The 25,740-nt window shown below is 38.4% G+C and overlaps 1 protein-coding gene and 1 long non-coding RNA gene across 4 annotated transcripts in view; one reads left to right on the forward strand and one right to left on the reverse strand.

Annotated features, from left to right (window-relative positions):
- Positions 1-5,846: 5,846 nt before the first annotated feature.
- LOC139034779 (uncharacterized) lies at positions 5,847-8,582 on the reverse strand. The gene is made up of 2 exons (XR_011487327.1): positions 8,280-8,582; positions 5,847-7,985 (listed from the first exon to the last, which is right to left on the reverse strand). It is a non-coding gene; the product is annotated as an uncharacterized lncRNA (long non-coding RNA).
- A 22-nt stretch (positions 8,583-8,604) lies between these two features.
- The window catches only part of HLTF (helicase like transcription factor), a 60,914-nt gene continuing 43,778 nt past the window's right edge, over positions 8,605-25,740 (forward strand). Inside the window, exons 1-7 of one of the 3 annotated variants that reach the window (XM_070466604.1) lie at positions 8,605-8,804; positions 9,939-10,146; positions 19,162-19,328; positions 22,144-22,277; positions 22,847-22,944; positions 24,230-24,304; positions 25,048-25,239. In XM_070466604.1, coding sequence (XP_070322705.1) covers positions 8,785-8,804; positions 9,939-10,146; positions 19,162-19,328; positions 22,144-22,277; positions 22,847-22,944; positions 24,230-24,304; positions 25,048-25,239 — 894 coding nt within the window. In that variant the 5' untranslated portion in view covers positions 8,605-8,784. The remainder of the gene's footprint in view (positions 8,805-9,938; positions 10,147-19,161; positions 19,329-22,143; positions 22,278-22,846; positions 22,945-24,229; positions 24,305-25,047; positions 25,240-25,740) is intronic. The other 2 variants (XM_020911630.2, XM_020911622.2) reach the window with 2 other exon arrangements.

Raw genomic sequence — 25,740 nt, forward strand, 5'->3', positions numbered from 1 at the left:
CATCCAACCATCTCATCCTCTGTTGTCCCCTTCTCCTCCTGCCTTAAAGTGATTTCATAAATGATATCAAATGCAAGGAAAGTTTATTACTGTACAGATCCAGTCAGCAAAATTACTGAGTACCGAGACTGTCTTTTAGTTACTGCAGGATGTAAACTGTGAAAAGATAAAGTCCCTTTTTTGGTGGAGCTTATCTAGGGAAAGGAGACAGGAAGTAATCAAGAAAACAAAGTAATTCCAGTTAGCTGTAAGTTCTGAAGGTGACACAGCAGGATAATGTGATTGAGCAGGGACAAGCAAATCAAGTCCCGCTGTTTTGTAAATAACATCTTATTGAGAGACAGCCATTCCCACTCATGTAAGTATTGTCTATGGTTGCGTTTCTCTTACTGCAGCAGAGTGATGCAGACAAGGGTGAACATATTTACTCCATAGCCCTTTACAGAAAAAGTTTGCTGACTCTTGGGAGAGAGAGTAACTGAGCAATGAGTGCTTTAGAACAGAAAGTCAAGGAAGGCCTTTCTGAGGAGGTGGTTTTGAGCTGAGACCTGAAACAAGAAGCCAGCAGGGAAAGGTCTGGGGGTCCACACAAAGGAAAGAGGAATTTCAGAAGCCTGGAGGCCTGAACAATCTTGGCAGTACGTATGCCATAAACGGAAAGAGGGTTGGTATTCCTAGAACATCAGGAGCCCAGGAAAATGTGGAATGAAATAAGATAAAAAAGAGAGAGGCAGGGCTAGATAACGTACTGTGGGAGAATTTGGATTTCATTTTAAGGCAAAGATAATTCATTGGAGCATGTTTAGCAGGTGGATGATGGGATATAATTGATAGTATAAAAAGATCTCTGGCTTCTGAATGGCGAATGCAACTCGGAGTAGGGTTAAGATGAGGAAAACAGAAAATAGGAAGGAGTTCAGACAGACCATGGCAATGTTACAGTTCAGCTGAGAAAACAGTGGGTTGGACACAGTGATAATAATAAAGATGGAGAAAGTTAGGTAAATTTGTGTTATATTTTGGAAGTAGATCTAATAGGAGGGATGAAATGGGTGGTGTAAGAGCAAGAGAAGAATCAACGACAAGTTTTTTTTTGGCATGCTCTTTACTGAAATGGGGGAAACCAGAAGAATAAGCATGTTGAGGAAGGGGAGAGGTGGAATTAAGAGTCCTGTTTCAGGGGATTTGCTGGCTGACTACTGGTTAGGACTCTGTGTTTTCACTGCTGAGGGCCTGGATTCAATCCCTGGCTGGGGAGCTAAAATCCCACAAGCTGTGAAGTGTAGCCAAAAAAAAAAAAAAAGGGGGGGGGAGTCCTATTTCAGGTTTGTAAATTTAAGATGTTCATGACATGATTCTGGAGCTCAGAGAAGTTGGGTTAGAAATACACATTTGGTAGTGATCAGTATACAGATAGTTCTCAGGTAGCTCAGCAGTAAAGAACTCACCTGCCAATGCAGGAGACATGGGTTTGATCCCTGGGTCAGGAAGATCCCCTGAAGAAGGAAATGGCAACCCACTCCAGTATTCTTGCCTGGGAAACCTGGCAGGCTGCAGCCTATGGATCACAAAGAGTAGGACATGACTCAGCAACTGAGCACATATGCATATTCGTGACAATGATTCTTAACTGAGAATAATTTTGTCCTCCAAGTGAAACAGATTTACCTGATTTCCCACAGATTGAACCCACGTGGTTGTGTCCTGCCTCTTTCCTTCCTGTTACACGGGGACAACTTTGAAGCCAATATGAGGAAAAAACCAAAGTGCAATGGCTTGAAAATTATCTCCTGTATGATTCAGCCTCAGAACAATCTCATAAAACATCATTTTAAGGATGTGACATTTTTAAAGACTTTGCCAAAGTATGACATGTTTTAGTTTTCTGCTCCCACCTGAAATTTTTTACCTCATTTTTATAAACTATTCATTTCTCAAGTACTTTATAAAATACCTGTAGTTAAGAAACAGTTATGTGTCTTTAACTAAATTTAGTTCTGTAGTGCGATGCCACATATCCACTCCCCCCACCCCAACTCTTTTTGGGGGGCATTTTAAAAAACTTTGGATTCTTGTGTGACTTGTTATCTCTCTGTGTATATTTTCAATTATTAGATTAAATTGTATATTCTGGGGAAAAACATTACACTGGTCTGGGAATCAGGAAATGAGGATTTAGACCACAGGTCTTTTGGGATAATAAATCCTCAGTGATGATGAAGAAAAATGTGTAATTTTTTTGTGTTTGTTTTGGGACTTCCAACCACCTCAAGGATAGAAATCTGAAACAGTAATATATGTAATGCTTTCCTTCCTCTTTGAAGGGGGATATTTTGTGAATAGGTAGCTATTTGTATATGATATAATCCTACTGGGATAATAGTATCCTTGCAATACAGTTGTCTAATGGTAGGATTTTTAGTCTGATGTGGACTTTTATTTTTTGGTTTGCATGGTGTTTAAAGTGAGGGATGAAAGAAGGGTGAGGTAGCAAGGAAGCTATTAGCAAAAGAAAGAAAGGATTATTTTTAGGCCCATCTTTCTTGGGTGTGGGGTTGGGTGGAGTGGAACCACAAGGGTTTTATCATGCAGATTGCCTGTTTCTCCGGAGGATTGAAAGGGGCCAGGGTGACAGATTACTGGTGCTTGAGCAGAAATTTCCAGACTGGTTGATTAAGATTACATTCCGGGAGAGGTTAAAACTGCAGTTAAATCAGGTATTAAAACTCGGTTTGGTATCACAGGTTTTTTTAGGGTCAGTGACACCATTTGGGGACTATGGTTTTCTTTTTCACAGACCAGAGTGACGCTTTCCTGACCCTGAGATGAGGATCCTGGGCAGGAGGGAAAGGAGACAGATCGCAGGGCAGGCCTAATGCTTTAGCCACTTTGGTCGCCCCGCACGTAGGAGCACAGACCGAGCCAAGGCCTAAAGGAGGAGGAAACAGTTATCTCCTGGGAAAGGCCTCTGTGATCTGGAACACCACAGATTTCTCAGAGTGGGAGTTGGTAAAAGAGTGTCTCCCGGTTCTTGATGAAACTTTTCAGTCTGTTTCAAGGACTTGCACCTGGGAAAATCACTGGCTTCTGGAAACAGTGTTATTCTGTTACTTAGGAACAACTTGCTGACAAGCATCAGGAAATCACCCTCAATCAACTATTTTCCTTGTTAAGTGCTGGAAGACTCATTAGACAATAACTCTATTACAACAATAACAGTAAAAAGAATGGGCTTTTAAGAGCAATTATTGAGTGCTTACTTCAAGGCAGGCACTTGATATTGATAGCAGTATTTAATTAAGAAGAATTTTACTTGGCATTCATTTTACCTTACTTCCTCTACGCTATCAGTTCTTGTCCTCACTTATCTGCCCCCATATCTATAGGAGTCCCAAATAAGTGTAAGAAAATTTGGTTGTAAATAAGTAGTTACAAAAGACTGTTTTCTATGATTTCCTCTGCCTTGTCTTATTTGAAAAAATAGTTCAGAAATACTATTGTACAAATGTTAATTTCCTGATTTTGATAACTGTACTATGATTATGTGTGTTGTAAAAGGAAATGGGGTAAGAGATATGAGGTAAGTTTTTGTGCTTAATTTCACAACGTTTCTATAAGTCTAAAATTATTAAAATAGCAAGTTGAAAAATTTGATTTCTTTACAAGAATTTAGTTTATAGCTTTTATTATTTTCTTATTTAAAAAAGCAATACATATTCAGTATAGAGAACATTTTACATGCATATAGGCAAAAAGAAGAAACTGTAAATCTCCTAATTCAACCGAGGAGAAGTGTCTGCCAAACAGACGTGGGTGTAATTCATTGAGAGGCGCGTGTGTAGGGCTGTACGGCATGTGGTAATGTCAGTTACTGACTGTTCACGAAGACAGAACTCTATAGTTTTTATTGAGCTAATTTGTCTTACCCTTCAGTTTGCCTAATGGGAGGCAATGACTTAGTCACCTCCAGGTACTTCGGTCATTTTAAGAGTTTGTTGTTGTTTAGTCACTAAGTCATGTCTAACTCTTTTGTGACCTCGTGGACTGTAGCCCGCCAGGCTTCTTTGTCCATGGGATTTTCCAGGCAAGAATACTGGAGTGGGTTTCCATTTCCTTCTCCAGGGCATCTTCTCGACCCAGGGATAGAACAGACGTCTCCTGCATTGCAGGTGGATTCTTTTTTTTTTTTTTTGCAGGTGGATTCTTTACCACTGAGCCACCAGGGAATCCTTCAGTTCAGTTCAGTTCAGTTGCTCAGTCATGTCCGACTCTTTGCGACCCCATGAATCGCAGTATACCAGGCCTCCCTGTCCATCACCAACTCCCGGAGCTTACTCAAACTCATGCCCATTGAGTCGGTGATGCCATCCAGCCATCTCATCCTCTGTCGTCCCCTTCTCCTCCTGCCCCCGATCCCTCCCAGCATCAGGGTCTTTTCCAATGAGTCAACTCTTTGCATCAAGTGGCCAAAGTATTGGAGCTTCAGCTTCAGCATCAGTCCTTCCAATGAATACCCAGGACTGATCTCCTTTAGGATGGACTGGTTGGATCTCCTTGCAGTCCAAGGGACTCTCAAGAGTCTTCTCCAACACCACAGTTCAAAAGCATCAATTCTTCTGTGCTCAGCTTTCTTTACAGTCCAACTCTCACATCCACACATGACCACTGCAATCCTTAATACCAATTAAATTCAAGTTTCCAAATTGAGTTTTCTTTCTTTTACCCTGTAGGGGACTTAATTTTGGAGCCTCATTCATTCATCTTCTGCAGCCACCACCGCTGGTGTACCTCATCTCACCTCAGCTTTCGGCTCCAGTCTGCTGTCCCGCCCGCTGGAAGCACAATGCTGGGGGCTCACGGAGGCCCCTGTGGGCCTTGCAGGGTTGCCTTTGGGCCCCAACTGAGCCGCCTCATTAGCCTTTACTCCTTTACTGCTGGGGGTGTAGAGAAAGCCCTTGCTTCTGGCAATCTTTGAGAGGCTCTAATACGTGTATTGCCAAAAAGCCACATTATCTATGATGTGGATGCTTCCCCGGCGGCTCAGACAATAAAGAGTCCTCCTGCAATGAGGGAGACCTGGGTTCCATCCCCAGGTTGGGAAGATCCCCTGGAGAAGGAAATGGCGTTAAATGTTTTATGCAGGAAAATCTCAATTGTGAAATTTGAATTATGAACTAGTTATTAGAAGACACGAAGGATTGATTTATTAATTTTGTTGGGTGTGAGAATGGCCTTGTGGTTATGTATGCGAAGGTCATTATAGGCAGCGTGGGTTGGGAAGTGATAGGAGTGGGAAGTAGGCGACGGATTATAAAAAGCCACACATGCCATTCTTTGATTTCATGCCCATAGCATCAAACAAGGAAGTGACATGTTTAATTTGCATAGAGGGGGAACGAATGAGCAGGCATGTTTTTAACTAGGAGGTAGATGGTTAAAGGAATTTTTTATTCCTTCTCCTCCCTCAGCACCCATATCTAAATTTATTAGCTATCCATATCTAAATTTATTAGCAAACTTCCCTGGTCAGCTTAGCTTCATCACTTCCCCATTCCAAGGTATTATCATCTCTAACCTGGACACAATCATTTCCTGATTATCTAACCAGTCTCTCCATTTCTGTTCTCTTCCCCTAGAATCTATTCTCCACAGAGCTGCCAGACTGCATTTTTTTAAGCCTAATTTAGATTGTCATTCTCCTGTGTGAAACATTTAATGGCTTTCTATTACATTTAAAATAAAATATAAACTCTACCATAGACCTTAAATTTCTATATCATCTGGCTCTTATCTTGTTAACCTCTTTGTGACACTCTCCTCCTTACACATCAGTCCAACACACAAGCCATTGTACAATTGCCATTCTATTTTTTAGCTACAAGTTCATTTTTCAGAAAACATTATCTTATGTGAGAGTTATGAATTTATAAGTATAGTAACATTTTAATCAAACTAGTACACATTGCACTTTTTAAACACTAAAATAATAATGATTAAGTGAAAGAGTGCTCAAGTTGAAGTTCAACTGCTAGATCTGAGATGTAAAATAGTGACAATATGGACAAAAATGTTGACTTTAGCAAATTTTTACTTCATTCAATCCACATTCTTTAACCATGGCAAGGTCACTGCTCACAGGTTTCAAGTCTTGAGCGGATCAAGTTTACCTGTATTGTGACATTTGAAATTTTATCTTTCAATCTGGTGAACGTAACTTCCTCATTAACTTTATACACAAAGCATCTTCAATTTTGGCATTTGGGGGCATATTTTCCAAGAACTTAGATCTGGCACACCCCAAATTGAACTATACTGCCATTTGCCTCCTAAGACTTCTAGAAGAAAGTAAATAACTGAAATAATTGAGGGACCTCCTTGGCCATCCAGTGTTAAGACTCTGTGCTTCCACTGCAGGAACATGGGTTGGATCCCTGGTGGGGAAACTAAGATCCCATATGCCTTCTGTGCTTGTGTGTTCACGCGTTCTCAGTTGTGTTCAAATCTCTGCAACCCCATGGACTGTAGTTCCCCAGGCTCCTCTGTCCTTGGTATTTTCCAGGCAAGAATACTGGAGTGGGTTGCCATGTCTTCCTCCAGGGGATCTTCCTGACACAGGGATTGAACCCACCTCCCTGAACTGGCAGGTGGATTCTTTACCACTGAGCTACCAGGGAAGCTCACATGCCCAGCATGTTCAGTAAAATGAAGTATTGAGTTGCTGCAAATTCCACTTCTCATTCTACACTGGGTTCATATTTACAGATTGGGATAGTTTAAGATAATGAACAAATGCCTCATAAAAACCTGTTTCGCTGACCACCTCTAATACTCTGCTGTGGTGTTAAGTCACTTCAGTCGTGTCCGACTCTTTGCAACCCCATGGACTGAAGACACTCCAGGTTTCTCTGTCCATGGGATTCTCCAGGCAAGAACACTGGAGTGGGTTGCCATTTCCTTCTCCAAATCCTCTGCTGATGGAAGTGTAAAACGGACGATTCTTTGAAGGGTGAGGGTCAATAGTAATCACTTTCTCAAATACCTTTCCTCTTTGATCCTGCACTTGTCTTGACATTTACACCTAATCCAAAGGGCAGGTCAGGCCAGCTTTTTACCCTGGTGCTGCTGCTGCATCAGTTAAAAGGCTGACAAGGTTCTATACATCTGAGTCTCTTTTTCTGTTTTGCATATAGGGTTATCGTTACTATCCTTTATACTGTAATGGTCTTTATCTTTCTGGCTTACTTCGTTCTGTATAATGGGCTCCAGTTTCATCCATCTCATTAGAACTGATGCAAATGAATTCTTTTTAATGGCTGAGTAATATTCCATGGTGTATATGTACCACAGCTTCCTCAGATGTACAGAACAGACTTGTGGACTCTGTGGGAGAAGGCGAGGGTGGGATGTTTTGAGAGAACAGCATCGAAACATGTATATTATCTAGGGTGAAACAGATCACCAGCCCAGGTTGGGTGCATGAGACAAGTGCTCGGGCCTGGTGCACTGGGAAGACCCAGAGGGATTGGGTGGAGAGGGAGGTGGGAGGGGGGACCAGGATGGGGAATACATGTAAATCCATGGCTAATTCATTTCAATGTATGACAAAAACCACTGCAATGTTGTAAAGTAATTAACCTCCAACTAATAAAAATAAATGGGAAAAAAAAATAAATTTTCAAACTTCTAAAAGAAAAAAAAAAGGCTGACAAGGTGCAGAGACCAGTCCGGTCAGTACCTGGACTGCACCGGCCCACCTGCCCACTCAAAGCTGAATTCTACCGAGTCTCCTCAGACTCTCAAAGGCAGGCTATTGGACACGCGGGAGCTCTCCCTACACTTCCCTGAGGAAAACCAGCTTCTTCCCTTATTGCAGGGATAGTCACGTGCCTTCAAGGGAAGCCGGGACACTTCCAGCAGTCACCCACGAGCTTCTTTTGCTCTCCTTGCGTTCTGTGGTTTTCCTCTGGTAGAAGTGAAAATTTTCCCTAAAAGAAAAGAAAAAAATGCGATAGCGAGAAAGAAATGGCAACGCCATAAATCTAAATTGAAATTAAACTCTCTGAACCCGGTGTCCCACTGATTCGCTCGTGGGGCTTAAAAGGCATATTTTGAGGGCAACTACCCGGATTCACCACAGAAAACGAAGTGAAGGATCTGGCTGGTAGGGTTCGTAAAGTGCGGAGCTTACTGAGTGGAAGTCCCTACTACGTGTCACATTAGATGAAGAGAAAACTAGGACGAGGATGAGGTAAGGCCTGAAACATGGGGCCGAGGCTTACGGCTTGAGGGAAACAGCGGAAAGCGGAGTTGTCGCCCTCTGTTTGAGGTGGGGAATCAGACGAACCGCGGAGGCCTTGAACACCACAGTCGTGCTACTGCGGCCGCGTGGCTTTCCCGCGCCCGGCCTTGGGGGCGGGGAAGAACCCGGATGGAACCACCCCTGCAGCTGGGACCACCCCCCAGTCTTTGAATCGCTCCGCGGGGCGGAGTTACCCTCCCTCCTCCTCTTTGATTGGTTTGCCTCCGTAGGTCCCTCCTTGGGATTGGACTTTCCGGATGCCAGTCACAAAGCGTCGCTAGTCACTCAAATTGTTGCTGGAAGCGGACGGTACTGTAGACGTCTGACTGGATTCGCGGCGTCTTACTCTCCTGGAGTGGGCTGTCGCTCCGGCGCTCGTAATTTGTCACTGGCTTGCGGCCGCGAGGCCTGAAAGGAGGCTTATTTAGGCGGCTTGAGAACGATCCTGGGCGTCTGAGTGTTCCGCTCGTCACGCACTCAGCGCCATGTCCTGGATGTTCAAGAGGTGAAGGGGGCGGAGGGGGGTGGGGCGCCGGCTGTAACCTTCTAGAGGAGTCCTGAAATGAACCTGACCTTCCCAGCGTTTCCTTCGCGTTCGGGGTGCGAGCTTTGCAGCTGTTGTTCGTCCTGCTGGCGGCTCGTATAGCCGCGGGAGAAATAAATGCAGAGGGGAGGATCCTCGGGCGAGTCTCCTGCTAGAGCCTTGGGGAAATATCTGTCAAGGGATGTGGGGAGCCTGGGGCTCTAAGCTCACTGCTTACCCGGGGTCTCAACCTGTGCTTTATTGCACGAAACACCTATCAGGTACCCACCGTGCGCTGGGCATTGTGCTCGGCAGAAAGGGCCGGGTAAGACAGCCTCTGTCCCCGAGCACCTCGCAGTTGCTGTGTATGCACAGGCGTGCAAATATCTCTCTGCAGAGGAGCCAAAAGCGGTGTGCGCGACGCTCGAGGAAAACGCAGAGGAAATAGCTTTTATCCATTCCAGAAAAGTGGAAGCTTCCTGGAAGGCCCCAGCCGACTGCCTGTTACTTTTCATTGTCTGAATTGGTTTACATATTCGTTCCGGAAACAGTTCTCCATCTAGGGGTTGAGGTTACCCTTAAACCAAGTGGGAGGCTTGGGGTAAGCTTCCCGTGATGGCACGATTTAGATTCCTGAATAAAAGAAGGGTTCTCTTCGAAGGGAATAAAGTAATGGATGCTGGATGTATTATTTGTAAAACTGCAAGTGGCTTCATGTTAAAAGTAGTTCTATATTTTCGAGTTTTCTTCTAGCTCAGTATTGAAATTTTGATGTAAAATTAATTACAGACATCACATTATTTTTCAGTTTAAGTAAGTGATTGTGACGGAGAAAGGTTTGTGAACCCTTATTGGTGTTTTCACTTTGAATACCTATGGGTAGAAGACGCATTATTGAACAGGTAGGGTTTCTAGAAACCTCCCCCACTGACTCCAATCCTTGCTTTAGCCAGAGGAACGCGTTTCGTCTCTATACAGCACTTCCCATATTCGATTTATTTTGTTGAAATAAAGTGTGAGAAAGCAATTTGGCCTTTAAATATGGTATGGTCTTTGAGGACTGTTTGGTTAAATATTGTATTTTTGTGCCCCCCCCCCCCTTTTTTTTTTCAATAGGGATCCTGTTTGGAAGTACTTGCAGACTGTCCAGTATGGAGTCCATGGAAATTTTCCACGCCTCTCATATCCAACTTTCTTTCCTCGTTTTGAATTTCAAGATATTATTCCTCCAGATGACTTCCTAACAAGTGATGAAGAGTTAGATTCAGTTCTATTTGGAACTTTGAGAGGCCATGTCGTTGGACTACGCTATTACACAGGAGTGGTAAGTATAGCATTAGATATTAAGTTAATGTGATGTGATGTTATTAACCTAGAAAATAAGAATTAGGTGATATGTGCAGTAAATATTTAAATAATTGAAATATATCTGGGCAAGAGATAACACATACTTAATTATTAATGTTCTCTTACTTTTATATCATGGTTACAGTGTGCAAAGCACTGTTTCCTGTGTAGTCTGGTTTGAGCACTGCACTGTCTCTGTGTAGATGGAGTGCCTATTATCCCATTTCAGGAGCTGAAGAACTAAAGCTCCGGAAGGTTAAATGATTTGCCCAAAAAGCACAGATGCCGTTTGCAAAGTGACTTCTAAGTCAGTTAATTGCTTTCTCTTTTCCTGTCCTTGAGCCCATTTCTACACTTTTTTTTTTTTTAAAGTTAGGAAGATCAGTTCATGCTAGATACGGGACTTGTCTGTTTTTAGGTCCTTTTCTTTCTTCCTGTGTTTCTCTTTTTGTGTCTCTATTCTCTGCATTGTGTGTGTGTGAGAGAGAGAGAGAGAGAACAGAGACAAAGAGAAAGCAGTTGTCTTTGTTATGGTTGCCTAGTATGCCTCTGTCTTATCTGGTTGGTATATCTCTAGTTTTTTAATTTTGAAAAATTTCAGACGTGCATAAAAGTAGAATAATACAGTAAACTTCCATATACTCATGATCCAGATTCAGTAGTTAACAATTTCTTTGCACATTTGCTTCATCACTTTTTTCCTTTGGTACTAAAAATGCCAACTGTGTCACTTTACACATTTAAGTGTGTATCTCTAAAAAATGTCAGACATTTTCTTACATCATTTGTTGTACATAGCAAAATTAATAATAACTCCCTTTTATATCCAATAGCTAGTATATAACCAGTTTTCTTAATTGCTTAAAATGTCTTTTTATAATTAATTTTTTTGAATTAGGATCAAAACAAATTAATAATAGTATCTTCGGTTGTTAGGTAAATCACCTCCCTACTCTTTGTTTTATGTCATTGATTGATTGCGTAAGCTGCTTATATTCTTCTACGGACATTTGATTTACCAGTTCTTTCATTCTCCCATATTTTTCTTATGTTGATGCTTCTCAAATCATTTTTTGGTTGTGTGAAGTATGTTTTACAGGAGATTCCTTGGGGAAGAATTCCATTTGTTTAGTGTTTTATCCTCTCATATTTTCTTTATAATATTAGAGCTTCTCAAATCATTTTGTGGTTGTCTGAAATGTGTTGAAGTGTGTTGTCTAGGAGATTCCTTAAGAAGTAACAATAGTTCCTGAGTTTTTTGTATGTTTGTAATTGTGATACACTTCAAGGACAGTTTAGTTGAATGTAAAATCCTTGACTCATATTTTCTCTCCATGATATCTTTTTTGAAAAAGTTTTATTTATTTCTGCCTGTGAAGGGTCTTTGTTGCTGCGTGGACTTTTCTGTAGTTGCAGAGAGTGGGGGCAGCTCTTGGGTTGTGGCGCACAGGCCTCTCGTTGCGGTGGCTTATCTCGTTGCAGAGCACGGGCTCTAGGACGCATGGGCTTCAGTGCCTGGGGCAGGTGGGCTTAGTAGTGGTTCCTGGGCTCTAGCACACAGGCTTTGCAGTTGTGGCGAATGCGCTTAGCTGCACGGCATGTGGGACCTTCCTGGTGGTGTCAAGGATCGAACTTATGTCTCCTGCATTGGAGGTGGACTCTTCACCACTGAGCCACCAGGGAAGCCCATGATATCTTGATGTTGTATAAGATATTGGTGAAATGCCAATATAATTTGTCTCCTATGTAAGTGAATTAGAAATCCCGTAATTTTCATTAGGGAATGTCTTAGTGTTGATCGTTTTGTAACTTTGTTTTCTTCTATTTCGGAAAACTTTAATTATAGTTTTCCTTTTCTTGGCCGCCCTGGGTCTTCCTTGCTGTGCATGGAGTTTCTGTAGTTGTGGTACCTGGGCTTCTCACTGCGGTGTCTTTTCTTGTCGGAGCACAGTCTAGAGTACAAGTCTCAGTTGTGACAGACAGGCTTAGCTGCCCCTCAACAAGTGGGATCTTCCCAGACCAGAAGTCAAACCCATGCTTCCTGCATTGGCAGATTCTTAACCACTGGACCACTAGGGAAGTCCTAATTATAGTTGTAAATGGTTTCTGTTTCAAAGCTCGTTTTATTCTTCAGAACTCTCCATTCTGCTCTCTCTGTATTAAATCTTCTGTGTATATACATATGCCAGTTACTTCCTGAGATCATTTTTATCATGTTTTTTCACTTTTCTCTTTTCATCATTTATTTCCCTTACCATTTTTTTTCACAAGATCTGTTCACTTTCGTGTTCTTTCTACTTTATTCTTTAATTCTGTCTACTAGTATTTTTTTGACTGCACGGTGTGACAGGCAGAATCGCAGTTCCCCAGCCAGGCTTTGAGCTTGTGCTCCTTCAGTGCAAGCACAGAGTAAAAGTCACTGGACCACCAGGGAAGTCCCTGTTCTTTAGTTTTTCTTTTCTGTTTTTTTCCTGAAGTCTATCAGTTCTCAGTTCATGTATCCCATCAGTTCTCCAGCTCTCATACTCATCTCAGAACTTTCCTATTTTAGATTTGTGAAAATTTTCCAAACTAAATATTGTTTCTAAATTATCTTAAATTTAAACAACCATTAAATCATGGTTGTTTTTTATTATAGAACAATCACTGTTTGTTGATCTTAAAATAATTTCTGTGACACTGGTAAGCTATTTAAAAATGTGATGGGCTGATTTGGGCTGACTAAAATTTATTATTGCTTAATTTTTTAATTTCATAAAATGTGTATTATTTTATAAGTACTACACATTTATTGTTTTAAAATGGCTAAAAGAAAAAGTAGTAAGTCTCCCTCAGTCCAGAACCACAACTTTGTTATGTCTTCCACACTTTACCTTGAGAGCATATGCATATGAATTGCAGTCTTGTTATACATTAACAAAAATGAGGATTGTGTTATATATATTATCACCTTTTTTAAAGTAAAATATTAGGAATAATGTCTTTTTATGTCAATACAAATATTGTACCTTTTATTTTCTTGTTGGACATTTTGAAGTTGATCACTGATAAAAATATTGAAATAAAAATTGAGATATTTATCTTCGTATATTTTTTTATTTATTATTTTCAACTTTTTTATGCTTTATTGAGATGTGATTTATATATATATATATATATATAAATGTAAACATTGTAAGTACATGATTCTGAGTTTTAACAAACATATATACCTAATAATCATTACCCCATCAACATACAGATCATTTCCATTACTTCCGAAAGTTCTCTTGTATTCTGTTGCAATCATTCATCCCTGCCTTTGCCCTAAGAACCACCAGTCTGATTTCTATCACTGTAGATGATTTAGCCTGTTCTAGAACTTCATATACATTGTTTTATCTGTTGTTTTTTTGGTATTCCCTAAGTCATGCGGGATCTTAGTTCCATGCCAGGGATCAAACCTGTGACCCCTGCAGTGGAAGCATGGAGTCCTAACCACTAGACTGCCAGGGAATTCTCAAGAGCTTCATATATGCGTTGAATCATACAATATGTACTATTTAAGTCTGGTTTCATTCAAACAGCATTATTAAGGTGTTTCTTGAGTCAATTTTGGCAATTTATATTTTTATCGAAAAGCATCCATTTATATTTTCAAATTTATTGCCACAAAATTTGCATAAGTCATTTATACTTAACAATATTTTGACTATGTTTATGGTTTTATTCCTGTTTTCACTGTTTGTGTTATGTATTTGTGTCTATTCTTACTTTTTATTGATTTATTGATCAATAGAGATTTATCTGTTTCATCTTTTCATGTAATCTTTCTTGAATTTTTTTTTAATGTTTATCATCTTTCTTTGTTCATTGATTTATCTGATATATTCTGTTATCCTGTTTTCCTTAGGTTCATTTTATTTTTGGATTCTTGATTTGAATGCTTAATTTTAATCCTAATAATAAAAGCTTTTAATCTTTTAAATGTTCTTCAAAGTACTGCATTGGCTGTATCTCCTAGGTTTTGTTATTTAATATCGGCATTATACATTTTAACTTTTTAAAAATCTTTTCTATTTGCTTATGTTTGCATTTTTTATTTCTTGACCCTTCGAAGCCTTTATAATAAAGTAGATTATTTCTTGTCTAAAGATACTGTTATAATTAGTCCTGATTCTTTTTGTTGTTGTCTTAATCTTGTTTTAATATATTCTTTTTTGTCTTGTGCTTGGATCATATTTTCTTTGTTTTTATAGTCTCCACATCTTGCCCTACTTTTTGGTTATATATTTCCTGGAATTTGCATTAATATGGTTTAAAGAAAATCATGCTTTTAAGAGTGGCATGGGGAAGGTGGGCTGGTAGAAAACAGAGTTATGCCTCACAGAATATCTTGAAGGAGTAATATTTGTCTGATAATCTAGTTAGTCAGACTGTCAGTAGACAGATACTGGGAGATTTAAGCAGCTTTCCTGCATATTTTTCAGGCAATTTAAAAAATTGAGGTAATTCACATATCATAAAATTTATCATTTTTAAGTGTACAATTCAGTGGTTTTTAGTTACTCACAAGGTTGTACAACCATCCCCACTGTCAGATTCCAAAATATTTTCATCATTCCAAGAAACCTTATATTATTACTTTACAGTATACTATTACTATTATAAATAATCACTCCTTATTTCTCACTTCCCTTAGCTCATGGCATCCATTAATTTATGTTCTGTTTCTATGGATTTACTTACTTTAGACATTTCATATAAAAAAAATCATACAGTACATAACCCTTGGGTCTGGCCTCCATTACTGTCTTCTTTTGTGTTAAATATATAATAGTTCCCTTCTTGTTTCTTTTATTCTAAATTTTGAGTTGTTTTCTACTACTGAGAAACTACTATTAACTACTAATGCCCATGGGAATTGCAGTTATCTTAATTCATAATTTTGGATTTGTGCCAACTTACTTTTGTTTATAAAAACTTTGCTTTAAAATAGTTCCATTGTTTTCCTCCCCACTCTTCTGTGCTGTTATCATACAGATTAAATCTTTATATACATCGTATATTCGTCAGTACAGGTTTAAAATGATTGTTATATGTCCTTTTAAATCGGTAAGGAGAAAAAAGTTAAACCAGAAATTTCATACTGTCTTTTACATTTACCTGTGTAATTACCTTTACCTGTGCTTTTTATTTCTCCATATAGATTCACAAATGTTACTGTGTCGTGGCTTTGATTTCAGCCTGAAGGTCTTTTAATATTTCTTGCGGAGCAGGTCAGCGAGTGATAGATTCTCTCAGTTTTTGTTTGTCTGGGAAGTCTTAATTTCTTCTTTATTTTTGAAGGATAATTTTGCCAGATAAAGAATTCTTGGTTGAATTTTTTCCTTTTAGCACTTTGAGAAGTTATCCCACTATATTCTGGCCCCCGTGGTTTCTGGTGAGAAATCAGTTGTTAATCTTCTTGAGGAGCCCCTGTATGTGACAAGTTGCTTCTTTCTGTTGTTTTCAGTGTTCTTTCCACAGTTTGATTATGGATGTGTCTGGGTTTGAAGTCTAAGTGTTTTTTACTTGGAATTTGTTCAGTTTCTTAAATATGTAGATTAGTGTTTTTCTCATCAAATCTGGGAAGTTTTTTGCTATGACTTCTTCACATGCATTCTTTACCTTTTTTTCTTCCCCCCTTCTGAGACTCTGTGTGTGTTGGTATGCTGCTATTGTCCCGTAGGATCTGTTTGTGTTTCTTCATTCTTTTTTTTTTCTGTTCCTCTAACTTCTTCAGACGTTATAATCTCAGTTGACCTATCATCAGCTTCATTGATTCTTTCTTCTGCCTGCTCATATCTGCTGTTTGGTCCTCTCTAGTGAATTTTGAACTTTAGTTAACTATGTACTTTTTTGACTCCAGATTTCTGTATGTCAAGACATAGTTCTCATGCTTTCCTTTAGTTCTTTAGAAATGGTTTGCTTTAGGTCTTTGAACATATTTAAAATTAAAACTTTAATGTTTTTTTCTAGTTGTTATCTGTGCTTCCTTAGGGATAGGTAATTGATAGCATTTTTCCTATGTGTGGACATACTTTCTTGTTTATTTGCATGTCTCATGTTTTTTTATTGTTGAAAATTAGATGTTTTGCATAATGTGGCAACTCTAAATCATATCCTGCAGTCCCACTCCTGGGCATATACCTGAAGAAAACTATAATTTGAAAAGATTTGTGCAGCCTAATGTTCATTGCAGCAGTATTTTCAATAACCAGGACATGGAAGCAACCTAAATGCCCATCAACAGATGGATGGATAAAGAAAATGTAGTATATCTATACAATGAAATATTACCCAGCCATGAAAAAGAGTGAAATAATGCCATTTGCGGCAACATGGATGGACCCAGAGATCATCATATTAAGTGAAGTAAATTTGACAGAGAAAGACAAGTATCACATATCACTTATACATGGAATCTAAAAAAAAAGATAAAAATGAACTTATTTATAAAACAGAAATAGGTCCAAAGACATAGTTACCAAAGAGGAAGTGGGGGGAGAGATAAATTAGGCATTTGGGATTAAAATGTACACAGTACTGTGTGACCAGTGTGGACCTACCGTGTAGCACAGGGAACTGTACACAAGATTTTGTAATGACTTCTAAGTGAAAAGAATATGAAAAATAATAGTTTTTATACATATAAACGTGTGTATGTATATATATATATACACATATATGTGTATAACTGAATCACTGCTATACACCTGAAACTAGCACAGCAGTATAAATCAACTGTACTCCAATTAAAAGAATAATCTAAGTGAGATAAAGAATGTGAACAACAACAAAAAAACAACGTGGCAACTCGCAAAATCATATTCTTCCTTCTCCCCATGGTTGCTGATTGTTGTTGATTTTAGTAATCGTTTGTTTAGTGACTTTTCTAAATTAACCTTGTAAAAGTTTTTGCTGTGTTTGGTGACTGATAGCTTATTTGGTTAGCTTAGTGGTCAGCTAATGATTGAACTAGAACCAGTAAATTTCCCAGTCTTTCCTGAGAGGACCTGTGTGCATTTGGGGCACTTCTTTGATACTCAGTCTGGCAGTTGACAACTGTGCCTTAACCTTTGTTTTCTGCCTGTTCAGATCTTCAGGTTTAGCCAGAGGGAAGAGTTTAGGGCCTCTCAGATCTTTCTTGAACATGTGCACAACCCTGGGCATGTAAATAGCCATGTGCTTGCTTTTGCCCTTCTAGATTTCCAGGAGTATGCTGGAGCTTTTCAAAGCCCCTGTGGACATCTTATTTTCCGCTTTTTCCTTTTAAACTCTTTGGTTATTGTTTTGTTTGCCTCAGCTATTAACCATTGCTTGTAAATTTTTAAGAAAATATTTTTATTTGTTTACTTGGCTGTACTAGTTCTTAGTTATGGCATGTGGGATCTAGTTCCCTAACCAGGGATTGGACCTGGGCCTCTGTGTTGGGAGTGTGGAGTCTTAACCACTGGACACCAGGGAGGTCCCTGTAAAATTGTTTTTTATAAACACCCACCCAAGGGAGAAGGTTTTATGTTCTGGGTAATAAGTTCCGACGTCAAGCAGAAACAGCTTTGTAAGTGGGAGTCTTCTAGGAAACTACCATGCCGGTCAAATGACAATTCTATAGAAATGAATCTTTGAAAGATTCTACTTCAGTATGCTTACTCTGGCAACTACCAGAGAATTCCACCAGGTGGTTCTATTTTAAAAGGCTGTCATGAACTGAGAGCTGGAGGTGAGACTAGGGCACTGACATTCAGCTGTTTTCTTTTTTTTTTTTAATGTCTCTGCTTTTTATTTTTTTATTTTTTTTTCCATTTATTTTTATTAGTTGGAGGCTAATTACTTTACATCATTACAGTAGTTTTTGTCATACATTGAAATGAATTAGCCATGGATTTACATGTATTCCCCATCCCAGTCCCCCCTCCCACCTCCCTCTCCACCCGATCCCTCTGGGTCTTCCCAGTGCACCAGGCCCGAGCACTTGTCTCATGTACCCAACCTGGGCTGGTTATCTGTTTCACCCTAGATAATATACATGTTTCAATGCTGTATCTTGAAACATCCCACCCTCGCCTTCTCCCAGAGTCCACAAGTCTGTTCTATACATCTGAGTCTCTTTTCTGTTTTGCATATAGGGTTATCGTTACCATCTTTCTAAAGTCCATATATATGTGTTAGTATACTGTAATGGTCTTTATCTTTCTGGCTTACTTCGCTCTGTATAATGGGCTCCAGTTTCATCCATCTCATTAGAACTGATTCAAATGAATTCTTTTTAATGGCTGAGTAATATTCCATGGTGTATATGTACCACAGCTTCCTCATCCATTCGTCTGCTGATGGGCATCTGGGTTGCTTCCATGTCCTGGCTATTATAAACAGTGCTGCGATGAACATTGGGGGTTCCATTCTGACTTACAATTAATACCTTTTTCCCCTTTCAGATTCTGGAAAACTTAGGCTTAGGAGGCAGCCTGCCTGGATTCAGATTCTAAGCTCTGCTACTTATTATTAACTTTATGACCTTGGACAAGTTACTTTTCTGTGCTTTAGTGTCTTCATCTGCAAAATGGAGATAATGATAAGACCTACCAGTAGGGTTGTGACAATTTTGAAAGTCAGTCTGTATAAGATACTTAGAACAATGTTTGGTATACAATAAGCATTAAAGAGATATCTGTTTTTGAAGTTATGTTGGGAATTTTGTATAATGTGTATGTTAGTTTTGATTGTACCTTTTATATATCAAGAATTTGTTAACTTCCCAATTAATATAAATTAGGAAAATACTGCAAAAGAATTATAAAATATATTCTCTAATATTTCTATAGAAATATGAGTCTAAGAAAATGTACATTTCTTATGCGGCGTGTTATTCAGTAAGCATTAAAAAAATTAATGGAAATCCCAGATAACGTACAGTGAAGAAATCTATCATATGTTACTTATTTATAACATATCTGTTTATTTTTATCAGGTTAATAATAATGAAATGGTTGCATTACAACGAGAGCCAAATAACCCCTATGATAAGAATGCAATTAAAGTAAACAATGTGAATGGAAATCAGGTTGGTCATATAAAGAAAGATCTTGCAGCTGCCTTGGCCTTTATCATGGACAACAAACTGGCACAAATTGAAGGGTAATGCACTTTTGGAGTTTAGCTTTAATAATTGTGAATTGTAGTGATCTTGGAATTTAAGGATATGTATAGTTGCCCTGACAACTTTTGTCACTATACCTTTAGTATGTGTTCAGTAAATGTTTTAATTTTATCATCTGCCTGCACTACCCTAGCCATCAAATAGCTATTCCCTCACTTTCCTGGTAAATTATTACCATGGAGAAAAAGAGACTTAGCTTCAAATATTAGAAAGTCCACACAATCTTTTAGGAAAAAAGCCTTTTTCAGAAATCCTTTTTGTTCTTGTTGTTCAGGCACTTGGTCGTGTCTGACTCTTTGTGACCCTGTGAATTGTAGCACGCCAGGCTTTCCTGTCCTTTACTGCCTCCCCGAGCCTGCTCAAACTTCTGTCCCTTGAGTCGGTGATGCCATCCAACCGTCTCATCCTCTGTTGTTCCCTTCTCCTCCTGGCTTCTGTCTTTCCCAGCATCAGGGTCTTTTCTGATGAATGGACTCTTTGCATCCGTTGGCCAAAGTATTGGAGCTTCAGCTTTGGCATCAGTTCATCTAGTGAATATTCAAAGTTGATTTTCTTTACGATTGACTGGTTTGATCTCCTTGCTCTCCAAGGGGCTCTTCAGAGCCTTCTCCAACACCACACTGCAAAAGCATCAGTTCTTCAGCACTCAGCCTTCTTTATGGTCCAACTTTCACATCCATACTTGACTATTGGAAAAACCCATAGCTTTGACTAGATGGACCTTAGTTTGCTATGATCTTAGTTTTTTGAATGTTGAGTTTTAAGCCAGCTTTTTCGCTCTTCTCTTTCACTTTCATCAAGAGGCTCTTTGGTTTCTCTTTGCTTTTTGCCATAAGGATGGTATCATCTGCATGTGTAAAGGTTATTCATATTTCTCCCGGCAATCTTGATTCCAGTTTGTGCTTCATCCAGCCTGTCATTTTGCATGATGTACTCTGCATATAAGTTAAATAAGCAGGGTGACAATATACAGCCTTGATGTACTCCTTTCCCAATTTGGAACCAGTCCATTGTTTCATGTTCGGTTCTGAGTGTTGCTTCTTGACCTGCATACATATTTCTCAGGAGGCAGATAAGGTGGTCTGATATTCCCATCTCTTGAGGAATTTTCCAGTTTGTTGTGCTCCACACAGTCAGGCTTTAGCATAGTCAATGAAGCTGGTGTTTTTCTGGAATTCTCTTGCTTTTTCTACGATCCAGTGGATGTTGGCAATTTGATCTCTGGTTCCTCTGCCTCTTCTAAATCCAGCTTGTACATATGTTTTTGGTTCACATACTGTTGAAGCTTAGCTTGGAGGATTTTGAACATGACTTTGCTGGCGTGTGAAATGAGTTTAATTGTGCGGTAGTTTGAACATTATTTGGCATTGCCTTTCTTTGGGATTGGAATGAAAACTGACCTTTTCCAGTCCTGTGGCCACTGCTGAGTTTTCCAAATTTGCTGGCATATTGAATGCAGCACTTTCACAGCATCTTCATTTAGGATTTGAAATAGCTCAGCTGGAATTCCATCACCTCCACTAGCTTTGTTCGTAGTGATGCTTCCTAAGGCCCACCTGACTTTGCCCACAATGTCTTGCTCTAGGTGAGTGACCACACCATCATGGTTATCTGGGTCATTAACATCTTCTTTATATAGTTCTTTGGTGTATTCTTGCCACCTCTTCTTAATATCTTCTGCTTCTGTTAGATCCATACCATTTCTGTTCTTTATTGTGCCCATCTTTGGATGAAATGTTCCCTTGGTATCTCTAATTTTTTTGAGAAGGAAAAAAAGCCTTTTTAGTGTGTAGATTTTAGAAGTTTGGGAATGTTTGTTTAAATATGGTTGTAAGCTGATAGGTGTGATCAGTTGCAGATGAGTTTGATTTTGCCTACACAGTGTTTAAATTTTTTCAGTCATTTCCAGTATTAAAATATCTGGACATTCTGCATTTTATGCATATTATTTTTCCCTAATTATAAAACATTATTTACAAAGATTTCTCTTGATAAATAGAAGATCTGGTAATTCAGAATACTCACATGACATCATTTGACTGGAGCTAGGTAGCAGCTGTTGTATTAATTAGGCATATCCCTTCTTAGTTTTACCACCTGTTCCTTTTTTAAAACTCAGTCTCCTTGGTTATGTTTTGTATGCATTTGTGTTTGTGATCTACATTTTAGTGTAGATTCTTTAGGATATTTAAAGGTGAGTTTGGAAGATAAATACTTAGCAGTGTCTTCTCACTTGTTTACTTGTTTTCTCCTTTCTCAGTTCATCTCCTTTCTCAGGTTTTTCAGATGTTGAGAGTAAACTTTCAGTGAATCCCGAATCAGCAATAATTCTTCGAAATCATTCCCCATTTTCTCAGAATGGGTTGCTACACTCAGTGGTTCTGTTAGTGAAAGCTCTACCTTCTCAAATAAACTTCCTATTTTACTTATCTTACAACCTTGGTAATAGGTTATCTTATGTATTTAAACCCTTATCTCATCTTCGTGTCCTCTGGCATTCTGACCCTAAACACGGCCCTTTCCTTTTCACTATTGGTCCTCCTCCATGTTCTTTTCTTGCTGGTCTGCCCACTTAGTTCCTTTTTATTGTTCAGTTGCTGATTCGTACCCCACTCTGCAACCCCGTGGACTGTAGCGCTCCAGGCTTCTCTGTCCTCCACAGTCTCTTTCTGTTTTACTTCCATGCAGAATTTGAATGTGACCGTTATTTAACATGATTCTTAATGGGACTTGAAATTAAATGTAAAGAAGTAACTCTACTAACTTCTCATTTTTTTCCCTTAATTATAATAGGGTAGTTCCTTTTGGTGCAAACAATACTTTTACCATGCCTCTGCAAATGACATTTTGGGGAAAAGAAGAAAATAGAAAAGCAGTTTTAGATGAGTTAAAGAAACATGGATTTAAATTGGGACCTGCACCAAAATGTAAGTTTAGGGTTTAATATACTATTATTTTGATTTTGTAAGATGCCAGAATTATAAAACATTTATTCTCTTAATAGTTTTGAGTTTGGTTGACTAAATTAATTAGTGCTGAAGCCTCCAAGTTCTTTTTTAGGACTGTTTTTATGGATGGACATCTCTGAATTTTTTTTGTTTAACATTTAACATGAATTTTTTTTTCTTTTGTTGTTTAATCTATAATAATAGATTCATAGGAGGTTGCTCACATACACACAGAAAAATGTACAGGGAGGGCCCTCCCCAGATTTTCCCCAGTGTTAATTCCTGGAAATTCCTGATTTTAAACATTCTTTTTAATAAGTAATAGACAAAAAGAATTTCCTAATAGAGAATGAAAAAGTATTACTTGTGTTTCAGAAGTTCAAATCATGTGGAATCCTTTTAATGTATTTTTTGAATGAGCTAAGAAATTTACGTTTGAAATGTTTAAAACATGTATTAAGGAAAGTTTTAATTTAGCTTATTAGACAAGCTTTAAAAACAATTTACTGAAAGATAATTTTGTATTCTTTTCATTTTGTAAACTATAGCTTTAGGGTTCAGTTTGGAAAGTGGTTGGGGCTCTGGAAGAGCGGGGCCAAGCTATAGTATGCCAGTTCATGCTGCAGTACAGATGACAACTGAACAGGTATCCTTTTAAAATTCTATAATCTGAAAGGAATTTTAAATGTTGAAGATTGATGTTTAAAAATGAGATAAGTATGCATGTGCTAGTGTTAATGATTTTATATTGTTATGAAATGTAGAATCAATAAAATATATTGTAAATATTTATGTATAAAGAAAGCAGTGACAAGGTGTATAGCTACATACATATATATATGCAGATATTGAAACATTCATTGCTATATATACCTGGAATATTTTATTATATTTTGATGTTTTTGTATTATTTGAAAATTTTTAAGTATCCATAATTTTTAGAAAATTGAAGCTTGAAACATTCCTTTCAGTAAGATTGCAAATTCAGTGCTAAAAAAACTAGTTCCAGATCTTTGGCCTTAGTCTGTTTCTTACTTTTGTCTACTTTGTGATCCAGGATACTATTACACTACACTGGGTTAGTTGGGGGAAAACAGATATAAAATAAATTAGTGAAATCAATCTACCAATTACACAAACATAAAAAAAATTACACATTTTTGTCTCTACTCATCAGTGTTAGCCTTTTTATACCCTAAGGTAGTTAGTGTATTTTCCTTGTTCACTGTTAGAAGGGCTTGAGCCTGTGTCTGGTGGGTCAGCCCCAGATTGCTTCTCCTCGCTTTTAGACTTGGCATGGCTTCTTCTGGACTGATGCTCTGTATTTATTTGCTAATTTACAAAAGTAATTATAACACATATATGTTACTATAAAATTGGACAAGATCAGTTTAAAGAACCAACTAAATTAGCATTAAGATTGAAATTATTGTAATATTTTGTTGCACATAGCACGTTTCTGATTATAGTATTAATCAATGTAATGTTATTTACTTGAAAAAGTCAAATATACCTGATAGGATCTGCTAAAATGGTTTGAATACAGCTAGTAGAATCATAGAATTTCAATGGCAGAAGGAACCTTAGATACACTCTAAATCTAGTTCATTCTGTTTGTTTTGCGGTAATAGGATACAGGGCCACATAAGTTAAATGTCTTGCCCAAAGTTATATAAAGGTTTATTTGTGACAGAGCTGTGACCGAAACCCAGGACTTAAAACTCCATCCTATATTTTTTCGACTATAACAGTTTCATAAAGGATCTACTCTGCTTTTATTGAGCAGTGTAGTATCTCAAAGAATTAATATATTTTATGTACCTTTTGGTATGCAACTCCTAGTTAAATGACTAGTTAAATTGAAGTCTCTGAATTAAGTGCAGTTACTAATTGATTTGTTTCACTGTGTTTCTTGTTGTTATTTTTGGTAGCTTAAGACAGAGTTTGACAAATTGTTTGAAGATTTAAAAGAAGATGATAAAACTCAGGAAATGGAACCAGCTGAGGTACTGAGCCAGTATTTTCTATCTAAAACTTTGAAATTTTAAAATGTAGCATTAAGCAGATGAATGGATAAGGAAGCTGTGGTACATATACACCATGGAATATTACTCAGCCATTAAAAAGAATTTATTTGAATCAGTTCTAATGAGATGGATGAAACTGGAGCCCATTATACAGAGTGAAGTAAGCCGGAAAGATAAAGACCATTACAGTATACTAACACATATATATGGAATTTAGAAAGATGGTAATGGTAACCCTATATGCAAAACAGAAAAAGAGACACAGATGTATAGAACAGACTTTTGGACTCTGTGGGAGAAGGCGAGGGTGGGATGTTTCAAGAGAACAGCATCGAAACATGTATATTATCGAGGGTGAAACAGATCACCAGCCCAGGTTGGATGCATGAGACAAGTGCTTGGACCTGGTGCACTGGGAAGACCCAGAGGGATCGGGTGGAGAGGGAGGTGGGAGGGGGGGCCAGGATGGGGAATACATGTAAATCCATGGCTGATTCATGTCAATGTATGACAAAATCCACTGCAATGTTGTAAAGTAATTAGCCTCCAACTAATAAAAAATAAAAATTAAAAAAAAATATTAAAAAAAAAGAAAAAAAAATAAAATGTAGCATTAATGTATACATTTTTTAAAATCAGAAGATCAACTGTTTTCCAGATTCTTTGTGGGGTTTATTATAAGAAAGGGCTTACTGTATTTCTGTTTATGACATTTCCTATAGGCTATTGAAACACCATTGCTTCCTCATCAAAAACAAGCTCTAGCTTGGATGGTTTCACGGGAAAACAGTGAAGAACTTCCACCATTCTGGGAACAGCGAAGTGACTTATACTATAACACAATAACAAATTTTTCTGAAAAGGACCGACCAGAAAATGTTCATGGAGGAATTTTAGCTGATGATATGGGTTTGGTAATTATATTTTTTATTAAGTTAATAACATTTTATTTTTTAACCAAGATTTTTTTTAACTTTATTTATTTGACTTCACTGGGGCTTTATTGCTGCACACAGGCTTTCTCTTGTGGTGAGCAAGGGCCACTCTTCCGTTGAAGTGAGCAGGCTTCTCACTGTCGTGGGTGGCTTCTCTCGTAGTGGAGCGCTGGCTCCAGAGCTCACAGGCCTCAGTAATTGCAGCGCACAGGCTAAGTAGGTGCAGCTTGTGGACTTCAGAGCACAGACAGTAGTTACGAAGAACAGGCCTAGCTGCCTTGCTGCATGTGGTATCTTTCTGGTCTAGGGATTGAACCTGTCCCCTGCATTTCCAGGCAGGCTCTTCTCTGGGCACGAGGGAAGTCCAGTAACTTTTAAGATTTATATGAAGTAATCTTAAAGTAGATAGAGATGGTAATATACTGGTGCCAGTTTGGGAATAGATATCACTATAAGTGTAGAATGTAGTTTTTCCTATGG

This window comes from Odocoileus virginianus, chromosome 4 (assembly GCF_023699985.2).
Source record: "Odocoileus virginianus isolate 20LAN1187 ecotype Illinois chromosome 4, Ovbor_1.2, whole genome shotgun sequence".
In the NCBI taxonomy this organism is placed as follows: Eukaryota; Metazoa; Chordata; class Mammalia; order Artiodactyla; family Cervidae; genus Odocoileus; species Odocoileus virginianus.